General features: G+C 44.2%; 1 protein-coding gene across 1 annotated transcript; it reads left to right on the top strand.

The window, feature by feature from the left end:
- The first annotated feature begins 1,302 nt into the window (after positions 1-1,302).
- RPS7 (ribosomal protein S7) lies at positions 1,303-8,403 on the top strand. The gene is made up of 7 exons (XM_040060582.2): positions 1,303-1,441; positions 1,986-2,067; positions 2,380-2,451; positions 4,048-4,191; positions 5,759-5,823; positions 7,463-7,613; positions 8,288-8,403. The coding sequence occupies exons 2-7, from the start codon at positions 1,993-1,995 to the stop codon at positions 8,363-8,365; spliced, it is 585 nt and encodes a 194-aa protein (XP_039916516.1). The 5' UTR covers positions 1,303-1,441; positions 1,986-1,992; the 3' UTR covers positions 8,366-8,403.
- Positions 8,404-11,464: the final 3,061 nt, after the last annotated feature.

Raw genomic sequence — 11,464 nt, forward strand, 5'->3', positions numbered from 1 at the left:
GTTGTCTTTGTTAGTTTTTTGTTTACAAGAGCTTATTACTACAGTATTGCATTTTGTAAAGTAACAGACTACACACAGCATTACATGGTAATAGCAAATGTGTTCCTACAAGCTTTAGCCGATTGCTCTTAGGGTAATCTGGGGAATGTGAGCACAGAACCAGTGCTCTGAACCCCATTCCTGCCTCCAAGTTGCACACCTGCCTCCAAGTGGGACTTTCCCTTGAGCAAGAAAACTGAATCTGCCAACAGGGAAGTGTCAAGATGAGGTTCTTTTGTCGAGGCAAGGTTTTAGCTCCACTTCAGTTAGACATATATGCAGGCCCTTTTACTTGAATCAATATGCAAATCACTTCTTTCAAAATTAAAAGTACAGCTTGTTCTGTTTATCAGTGTGCAAGTGCTATTAGAGCCTTCTTTGTTAGATAATAACACAGTATAAAAGAAGAGTGCTTCTAGTGATGATACAGTATATTGAGCCCAGAACTCTCACCTTGAGTTAGTACCTGAACACAGCTGAAGACTCATGCATTATTTCTAGTCTAGTAACATTCTGGTAACTGTGATCACTGTGACACTGTCTTAGCGGAAACAACTGAGAGGTCACGTTTACAGAGGCAAGCAAAAACCAAAGCCAGGCGACTGCCCACACTCCCGGGTTGCCAGCACGCTCCCTGGAGTGGTTTTGGCCGTGGCTCTCCAGCACAACGGCTCGCTGCAGGCTAGGGGTGACTGTGCCAACACTGCTCCATCACGTCTCTTCCGTCTTGAAAAGGACTCAACATCAGGGTGAACTCCCACGCCACTTAATTAACGTGGAATGTTGAACGGAGAGGGCAGGGAAAAGCACCGTCCACTCTCCCACCGTTCTTCGAGCGGTGGCCGCTGCCGTCGTGCACAACCCTGGCGGGAGGGACGGAGGAACAGAGGGAGCTCCGCGGCGCAGGCAGAGCCGCGCTTCCTCCGCGGGCTGCGCAAACCGAGCGCACCGCGGTACCAAGGCCGAGATTCTGCCGGCTCTTCACACGAGCGGCATTTCGATACCAGAGGCCGAGAGCTCCGCCTGTGAGAGGGGCGGCGGGGGCGGCCCACGGCGAAGGCTAGGCGAAACAGCGAGGACCAGCGCAGAGCAGGCTGCCCCCTTCCCTGTCCTTCGCTCCCGGCCACAGGAAGCGCAAGAGGTTGAGACAGGACGAGAGACCAACTCTCAACCGCCCGCCGCTCTCCGCAGCACTGCGCATGTGCCAGCCGCGCCCCCGTGCCAGGACTCTAAATGTCCACTCGGGCTTCGCTGCAGCGGGTTCGTGATGTGTTCGCAGGGCCCGTCCTGCCCTTCTTCCTGCTTTGGCTTCACCCGGGTGGGCGGGGCCAGCGCCTTCCCGGGCCGCGATCTGTGCTGCTCTCGCGAGAGCTCTCCCTTTTCCCGGCCGGCGCGGAGCGAGGTGGGTGTCCGGGCCGGGGCCGCCGTTCTCGCGCTGGGGCCGCCGTGATACGGGACTGGGCGTGGAGCGGGCCCCCCCGCGGCACCGCGGCGTGGGGATGCGCCCGATTACCGCCCATCCGGGGCCCGATGGCCGCCGGGGCGCCCGGGCCCGGGGGTGGCCCGCTGGCGGGGTTTCCCTCGTCTCTGGGCCGGCGGGCTCCCCGGATGAGGGGACCGGGGCCGGGAGCAGAGCCCAGCAGTGCCGCTCCCCCGTCGGGCGGCCCGCGGGGCTCTGTGAGTGGTGGTGCCGCTTCCGTGGGCTCCCGGGGCCCTGCAGCGGGCCCCGGGGTGGGCAGGCCCCGCGCTCCCCGGGACGCTTTTCCTGTGGCCTGGTAGGCACCCTCTGTTACGACGCGCTGGGGCTGGGCCTGGCCCGGCCCGTGGGCCCTTCTCTGGCTTAGTTTTGGATTGTGTGGCTGCGTAGTCGGATTGCAGAGTCCTGGCTGTGTTTGGGACAGGTGATACATGCAGGGTGACAGCCGAAGTGTTCTTTTGCATTGCAGAAAGGCCATGTTCAGCTCTAGCGCCAAGATTGTGAAGCCTAATGGCGAGAAGCCAGATGAATTCGAGTCTGGTATATCCCAGGTATGTGGCTTTTCCTTGTGCTCTTCTGTAACTGCCTTCACATTATTGAGACAGTTGTCCAGACCTTAAACTTTGAGGTTGATCCTGTCAGCCTGTATTGTTTCCTAGTTTTACTTGAGAACTGAGTCAGTTAGCTTTTGTTTCCATCAGTTAAACTTCTTGGATGTTGGTGTGTCTTACAGGAAGTCTTTGATGATGACTGTGGTTAAAAGTCTATATCTGCTCTTTGGCACTGTGGACACACTTTCCTCTCAAGTGTTCTCACGAACTGAAGTGTGTGTAATGGATTGTTTCTCAACTTTACTTTTGTAGGCTCTGCTGGAGTTGGAAATGAACTCCGACTTAAAAGCTCAACTGCGGGAGTTGAACATCACAGCAGCTAAGGTAGGCTGGAGCTTCTCCACTAAGAAGTGGGTGGTGACTTGTTCTGTGTATGTTTAATTTTTGTGGATGTTGACGTGCTAGGTGAATGCTGTCTTAAACCCTTACAGCCTGTGTAGGCTTTTTTATGTGCTGTTGTGGTTTATCTTCTGGTATTTGCTGCTAGCACATAGGATTCTGTAATAGTCATTTCTGTAGGAACTAGTCTGAAAAGTCTCTGTAAAAGCCCAAATAACAATTTTGTGCGTTAATTAAAAGTGTTTAAAAATGGTGATTCTACTTTTTGTCTCTGCGGACTAGCTTTTTGCATGTAGATGTTGGCTGGAAATGTATGTGTAACAGAAGCTTAATAAGAAAGATAAACTGCAATACTCTTTGCAAAAAAAAAAAAAAAATTGTGAGTCTCTTATGTGCAATTAATACGTGGTAGGTGGGTTAAGGCAATAGACTGACTTGACCGTGTAGCTTAGCCTGCCTGTACATTTCAGTTTTAGATCATGCAGGCGGCTGAAACATCGAGAAAGAAAGAGAAGAAGGCAATTAGTGGAAAAGGAGAAGGAAAATTAGTGTTAGAGTTCGTCAGCCTGGGAGACTGGATGGCAGCAATGGAGCTGATCAATGCAATCAGAAACTTTAATGGGCTGCTTTTGGTTCTTGCCCTGACGCACCAGTACAGACACAGGGGCCTGACTGCTTAGAATTGAGTTAAAGAATCTGGGAATGTAAAAAGCAGCTTGGTGTATGAGCTGAGAGGCCTTCAGAAGAACCCACATCTCTCTGGAAGTACAGCAGTGCCAGCTGTCCTTAGTGAAGAGCTTTTAGAAACGTCTTCCTTGTTTACCAAGCTGCTTGATTTTGTGAGACATCTCCTATGGGCATCTGAGTTGGCTCATATGAGAAGGTGGCTGGTGAGAAACAATCCATCCTTCCATTCAGTTGGAGAATGAGGATGCCTCTGCAGCCAGTTTCATGGGAGAAGTGCCTTGTAAGCCTGTGGAAACTTTGGATTTGATCAACTACTGGAGAGATAAACCGGGGGAGAAGTAACCTGTCCTAGTGTATTGTAATCCTGTTGGTATTTGGAGGGTGACAAAAGCTGTGATTGAGTAGTGATGGAGGCCTAGGCAGGTGGTGGACAGAAGGTGATTTCCATGAAGCAGTAGATTAAAAGGAAGAGATTTGTTCTCCTAAACTTTGTCTGGAGTCCGCATTAGAGTCAAATAATTGTTGAAACTTTGTATCAGCGCAAGTGCAGATGTGATGGCAAGCATTCAGTATAGTTAGAATTATAGCACCTGAGTCTCATCCTACAGAAGGAATGGGCTTTGCTGTTCAGAGGATGTGATTCTGAAAGGGGTTGGTGGAATTTATTGCCTGATCACTTGTTCTCGATAAAACAAGTGATCTGAAGTGAAAAGAAGGTTTTTCTTTTCAGTGCTTTGTAGAGCATTAAGGCAGGTACTGCTCTCTGATGCACTCTCCGCCCCACAGAGTCAGAAGCAAAACTATCAATACTTGTGCTCAGAGGATTCACAGTCAAACCAAACATGACTTCTCAACCCCCAGCTAATGCTTATGTATTAATTACTTCTGTTTCAGGAAATTGAAGTAGGTGGTGGCAGAAAAGCCATCATTATCTTCGTGCCAGTTCCTCAGCTGAAGTCCTTCCAGAAGATTCAGGTGCGGCTAGTTCGGGAGCTGGAGAAGAAATTTAGTGGAAAACATGTGGTGTTCATTGCTCAGGTAAAAAAAAAAACTCTTAGAATCACAAAAATGTTGATTTGAAGGTAGCTCTGGAGGTGATCTAGTCCAGGCTTATGCATGTTCAGTGTTGCATTACTCATTCAAGGTAACAGTGATAGTAAGTCATTGTACCAGCAAGAAATGTAATGAGTGGTGGATGTTAGCTAAAATGTTTTCAGTTGGCAGCAGTGGAAATTTGGTGAGTTGCAAAGTTCTTTCATGGAGAATATAACTTTCTTGTTTTGCCCTCTCTTACTCCTTCAGAAGTTTGACACATAAAGCTTAAAATAAAAGGGAGCAAATATTAATAGAAACTTTTCTACATTTAAAAAATCTAAGCACTTAAAATTTAAGTTACTAGGAAAGGAAGGAAAAAAAAACCCTCATGCATGTTCTAAATATATGGCAGGAGCTAAGGTGAAAAGGTGTTGGAGGGATCTCTGGGCAGCACTTAAGGGTTGGACAAACTAGGGATCTAGCTGCAGAGTGGACATTTGGCTAAACTGAAGCTAGCTGAAAATTTTTAATACAGTTTTAAGAGCCAGAGCGTCTTACCCTGAATCTTTATATGGCCAAGAAGATTTTTTTTTTAATGAAATGCCTCTGGCTGACTTCACCTAAAGGTTTGTCACCAGAGGGTGGTTGGGCACTGGAATGGGCCCCTGGGGAAGTGATCACAGCACCAGCCTGACAGAGCGGAAGGAGTGTTTGGGCAATACTTTCTGATACATGGTGCTGTGACTTGTGGGGATGTCCTGTGCAGGGCTAGGAGCTGGACTTGATAGTCCTTGTCGATCTTTTCCAGCTCTGCATTTTCTGTGATTTTGTAAGATTCTGTGATTCTGTAATCCCTTGAGAATTCCTTATCAGTTGAGTAATCTGTATTTTAGAAGGGAACATTTGCTTTTGAGTATGACATGACCCAGTTTGGATTATGGTACCCCCATCATGAATACAGTCATGGAGAAGCTGTGATGTGATGGTAGAGAATATTGCAGGTAGCTAAAAGTAGAAAATAAATTTTACTGACCTAACATTTAGGTCCTAATTTTGAAACAGGTTATATTTAAATCAGGATTTGATCTGGATTGTGCAATAGATCTTATTATTAAAACTGGCATTTCAATCTCAGATGTCACCTAGCTGTCTGTGGAACTGAGCTCACTACTCTGGTTTGCACCAGAGGTTCAGTCTAACAGAAGTTTAAAATTCCCTGGGATTTCTGTTCCCAAAGAAGTGTGTTCACAGTGCTAATGAGACACTACTGTAGTTGTATTCTATTCCCGGGGAGAGGGGATGAAGTACAAATTTTTTATTTCAGTGCACTGAATACAGGAGTAGTAATTGAGAAATACAGCAGTACAGTACTTCACCTTATGCAAGCAACTCTAGTTCTCTAGTTTCTGATGCTGATGTAACCTTAAGCATACTTAAGTCTACTGCTTTGCCTGTTCATGCATCAGTTTCTATTGTGGGGTGAGAAGGTGCATGTGCTGGGGGTATTTTGAGTTCATTGTAACCACTAGATACTGAGAAATGCTGCCTTGTTTTTCTCTTGTCTTAACAGAGGAGGATTCTGCCCAAGCCAACAAGAAAAAGCCGCACAAAAAACAAGCAAAAGCGTCCGAGGAGGTTAGTAAATGGTACTGATTCAGTATGAGAGTCTCCTTTTGTTCCTGATAGTTTAGTCAAGTAATGGTTAGTTGAGTTTTTAGGAAGTTATTCAAGTGATTGGGTGGTCTTGTCCTTTTTCCTCCTGCTTGAAGTAGTATCTGTCATTTGACTGCTAAAGTGTTCAGTAGAAAGCTCACCTTTGGGCACTGTGTTGCATTTCTTAGCACTCAATTAGTATTTCCAGCTACAGCTGTAGCAAATATTTAGCTAGCAGTGCTGGCTTAAGGAATTCTAACCTGCTGTCTCTGTTACCACAGTGTGCTGACAAGAGCTATGTTTTTTTTAAGTTGTAGGAAGAGCCTCTTCCACATGACATGTTAGACTGTGCAGAAGTCAAGGCTGGCACACTGAAAGGGGATGCAATGAGGGAGAGAGTGGCTGGGGAGGGGTGTAGGTACGAGTACCAGTCCCTCCGGATATGAATTTGGTAGCAATAGTATAGTCATTTGTGTTAAATGGCCTCCCTGCCATTGATTGCTAGATGTGCAACACTGCTGTGTCTCTGTGGATGCCAGTCCCTCACCTATATGTTGCTATATCATTATGTAGGTCTGTGTCTTAAAAGTTTGTCCTATTTATGACATGGCATGTCTTGTAGCTTTTCCCTGCCTCCCCCAGTATTATACCTGTGTCATGTGCTACTGTATTTTGCAGTCTTCAGGCATGGATTTTAAAAAGTACAGTTTCACAGTACTCAATATAGCTGCAGTCCTACCTCTGGAGGACTCTGTTCTATTAAAACCGGCACTCCACAGTGGTTAGAGAAGTTGGCATTTGTGTTTGAGTAGCACACTGCCACTGCATGAGGGAAGGCAGGTGTGCAGGACTGCCCCTGTCTCAGCCTGAGATGAGATCAGGCTGCTGTGTTGTTGTCTGTGTCCCTTAGCTATGCCAGTCTCAGCAGGTGTGAAGTGCTGCTGTACACACAGGTGTTAGTAGTGATTCTGCCCTGAAAATGCAGATCAGGGTGCTGCAGGTTGGAAGACTTACTAGTCCTCTAGATTCATGTAAAATACCCTGGGCCAGCTTTTCTCATGTTGGCTCACTTCTGGGCAGTTCAGGAACATGCATGTAGATTTCAACAGTCTTGTAAGCATGGTCTCAGTTGACAAGCTAGTCTTTTTCTCTATTACCTTGGTCTTCTAAGCTGCTTCGGTTTAGGCAGATGACAAAACCAGTGTTTCGAAAATTGGGTCCAATAAATGTACTCTGCAGCTGAGGATACTTACATACTTAAACTCTTCCAGTCAATGTCTCTGGCAGAGCTGCGGATGGAGCAGTTTGATTCTGATTTAAGTATTAATTGTGTGTAGAAATAGAAGACTATTTCAGGGCTGTTGCTACAAAACTGTGTGTGATCTAAAAGGTCAGAAACCTGGCTACTTTTTCTTGTGCAGTCATGAAGTTTCTGCATTCTGTAGATTTTAGCTTTTCTTTTTGCATGCCCTCTGATAGTGTTGTATTGTCACACTATGGCATTAAAGAGAAAAAATGACATTGAATTTTCAGCCAAAGCGTTCTGTGGAAGATGTAAGCCTTGTCAAACTGTAGAATTTTCAAGAGGATGTGTTTTAACGCTCTAAATGTGGTATTTCAGCCGTACACTTACTGCCGTGCACGATGCTATTCTTGAGGACCTCGTCTTCCCAAGTGAAATCGTGGGCAAGAGAATCCGCGTAAAACTGGACGGCAGCAGGCTTATAAAAGTCCATCTGGACAAAGCACAACAGAACAATGTTGAACACAAGGTAAATAAAAAAACTTACTTTCTCATGCAGGTGAGGGTGACCTGGCATCCCTAAGAGACTGTTTAGGGATACAGCAAAAGACTTGTCTTTTGGCTTGTGAAGATTTGTATTTGGAGTACAGTGCTGATATAGAGGCAAGACAGTTCGAAACTCAAGCTCTTTTTCAACTTTTTGAAGCTCCTGGATTATAAAGTAGTTACATTGAATCCCTCATGGGACCAGACAGTGTTTTATTGGGTTTTCTGTATATATATGGGTTGGTTGGGTTGTTTTCTTTGTGTGTGTTTTTCTTTTTTTGTTTTTTCAAGTGAAGCACTTAGTTTTGACCTTTAACAGATGTGCTCAGTAAAGCTTGCACTTCACTTGATTTTTTTCTGGTGGGGGGGTGGGGAATGGGAGACTCATGTTTGGGCCTGCTCAGCTCTCAGGGTCTCACATTGATGCAAATCAGAGAGGTCCCAAATACTCTAGAGCAAATGTTTCTTTTGTGTAAATCCTCAGCTACCTTAATCGAGAAGAAAATAATTGGTCTCAGAGTGGAGATGCACTGTCAAACAGTATGATACCTTAAGTATGGCACCTTGAGTATGTTAACAGTATGGTACCTTAAGTATGTTAACTTAGAGTTACTTGTTTACACAGCATGTATAAGCAAGATTTATTTGTCTTCACAGGTGGAAACATTTTCTGGTGTGTACAAGAAGCTCACAGGGAAAGATGTGGTGTTTGAATTTCCAGAATTCCAGCTGTAAAATGCAAAAAATGGCTGAATAAACAACTGTTCATATAACAGAGTAATTTCATTTAAATTTTGAATTCCATAAACACAGATGGGGATTAACTGGTTCATGGCACTTCACCACTGTCTGGAGAGTGACACCTATGAATCAAAGTATTAAGTTCCCAGCATTTTAATGGTAGCCCTCTTAGGTTTTTCTTGTCACTGTTGCAACACAACTGGATAAGAGTCCAGAGTCTGCAAAAAGAATTTGTGGAAAACCTAAGTATTCCAAATCTCACGTGGGGAAAATGTGGAGAATTGCTGTAGAGCAGTGGAACTCCTGAGTTTTGCGAGATACCAGTTGGAGACCTACACGTTCCTGACACTGGAAGAACTAGCAGGTGGTGTGTGACTCATAAAATATGTAGAAATTACATCTGGATAAGGGGTTTGAATTCTTAGGAAATGTGTTGGGGGGAGGTATAGGTTGATTTTGAGGTCACTTAACTTGTTCTACATGGCAACATTTCTTACCAGTTCTTACCTAAAAGCAGGCTGTGTAACTTCTCACCTTTATGAGACTGAAATGGGAAGGAATTTTTGCTTCTGAGTGCTTGATTACATCACTGGACAAAAATGACAAGGTTTTTTAGGTATTGATCTTGCTTTCAAGAGATGTTTAGGTTTTTTTTTTTTTAGATGATGTTTTAACATGGTTCTGTACATTCTTGGTGATATAGGGAGAGATGGGGAAGGACTAGATGTTTTAGCTTCTGAAGGCTGATAATGTCTCAAACGCATTTTTTGACTTCAGTATCTGTGTTAAAGAACACTACACAAGCTCAGAAGGGAGTGTAGAGTTGGTCGTGTAAAGTTCTCAGCAAATTATATGAATTTAGTACTTGATTGTACTAAACAGTATTAGGAGTAAGGGTTTAATACAGTAAAAGACAGCTAATTTTCAGTCTGTTACAGAGAGCTAAGTTGGGAACAAGTTGTGTGACAGGAGCTCTTTGTAACTTGCATTTTCCTGCTTGAGAGTAGATGGAGGAAAAGTGCCACTCACGGGGTCTTTGTACCTTCCTTTTTCCATTTACAGTAGTTTTGCTTGCTTCCCATTTGACACTTCTTTAGCTATGGAGAGCTAAAAGGTTAGAACAAGTTCTGCATTGTTTTCGCATTGAAAAAATGAAGACTTTAAATAAAAGTTATGGCATGACATAGTAGGGCCGGACGGGTAGCCCTGTGCTGTTACTGTTGGTGATGAGAATGCAAAGAGAAGGAAAGCGTCCCCTATTGAAATTTATAGCTAATTTCCTGTTACTTGCTGACAAGGCTTGAATATTTGCACAAAAAGCAGGCTGTATCTTTGAAGAAGTTTGTTTACTTTGAGGCCTTAGCCTATGTCCTTTTCAAACTTCTGTCTCTGGAGTATAGCTTAATTCCTTATTTATTCCTTGACTTTTTTAGTCATCTTGAATGATTCAGCAGAAGTGAATGCATCAGCTTCACTTAGAATTAGATGAGAGGAGTTGTAGGTGTATGATAACCTCAAATCCTGTTTGCTTTTGTGGAGAATAATTGTAAAAGATCTGACAGTAGAGGAGCCATAACTTTTGAATTCAAGTTTTCATTGCAAAAATGGGTATTATTCAGATTGGAAATGCCACCTTGTCCCCCAAAAATACAGTCTTGAGTCAGACACGTTACTAAGCTTTCCGCTAAAACAGTCACAGATGGCAGCCTGTGCCAATAGACCTTAGCTGGTGTGGGCTGAAGAAGCAGCTTGGGGAGTATTTGGAGACTTGCCACATGTCAACTACCTTTAGTTAGAGGCAGGTGAGTCTGCTGGGGCCGTGTAACCTCTGCAAGGGGGTGATCCTCAGCAGGCTTTGCTAGGCAGCATTTCCTGTTTTGTAGGGAAATGTAACTCGGGTTTCGTCTCTTCATAGCAATAAAAATGTCAGGTGAGTTTCTTTGGAAGCACTGGGAAGGGGGTAAGCAGGAGAGGAGAAATCCAGTAAACTGAACAAAGATTGCAAATGTTCCCAGGCATTGCCAGCTGGCTATAGATTCTTGGCTCTTGTTGCAAGCCTTCTTGAACTATATGATATGCAAAGGCTCACAATGGCCCCATACAAAGCAAGTTCTTTGAGGGAAAGGATAATGCTGTCAAAGCTCTATGGATTTTTTACATCAGCTAAGCTACAAGGAAAGGTGAATTTTTGTGGTATAAAAATACAAGGCTGTGTATTTGCAAAAGACTTTAGTCTTAGTTTACCTTTATTTACAGACTCCCTTGTGTGTTTGTGTCAGTGATACAGTCAGACAACTCCCTCTGTCCCTTGCCAAGCATACTAAATGCATGCCTGCAATCTGGAAAATCAGTTTGATGCCATCTGGTCAAGTGCTAATGAGGCTGATGGGATGCTGGTGTCAAATGTTACCTTAACCTAAGCAAACTCCATGTGAGATGATGCTAGACTTTTCCTACACCTTTTATGTGCTGGCACAGTTGAACTCTGAACATGTGATTGATCATGAGTTTCATCAGCTTCTCTGGGGCATTCTGTATCAGGACTGCAGCAGTAGTATTTGGGTAGTATCAGTGTGGAGAGACAGCCAGATACTGGAGTTCTTTTCCTGTAGTAGCTCCAAATGAGAAGCAAGATGTTTACATCTGTTAAATGGTCATGAGACTTTCACCTGACCTTAAAGCTTCAATTGTTTATTTCATATTAATCCTTTCACAAAGTCTTCAAATATTTTTGCCTGTGAGGAAGACTGATCCCTGGTAATTTTTCTTTGAAAAAGTGTGTAGATGTCACAATTCTAGTCTTAACAGAATTTGCTTGAAGTTTAAGGTGGTAAGTGCTTGACCTATCTTGTTTTAACAGGGTAGCTTGATATATGATAACATCATGTCTGAGTAGCCCCTCTTGGGTGTAAGTGGGAACAACTGGTGAGTTTCAGTGTAGTGATCTCATGCCAAGCAGTGTTCAAAGGAAATCCTATCACTCCTGCATTGTGGACTGAATTAATCTATTTCCTATTCCTCTATTTTTCCTGAATTTTCCAAATGAGAGACCTGAGTTTGATTCTCAATTACATCTGAAGGTCAGACCTGTGC

Source organism: Hirundo rustica, chromosome 3, assembly GCF_015227805.2.
Source record: "Hirundo rustica isolate bHirRus1 chromosome 3, bHirRus1.pri.v3, whole genome shotgun sequence".
In the NCBI taxonomy this organism is placed as follows: Eukaryota; Metazoa; Chordata; class Aves; order Passeriformes; family Hirundinidae; genus Hirundo; species Hirundo rustica.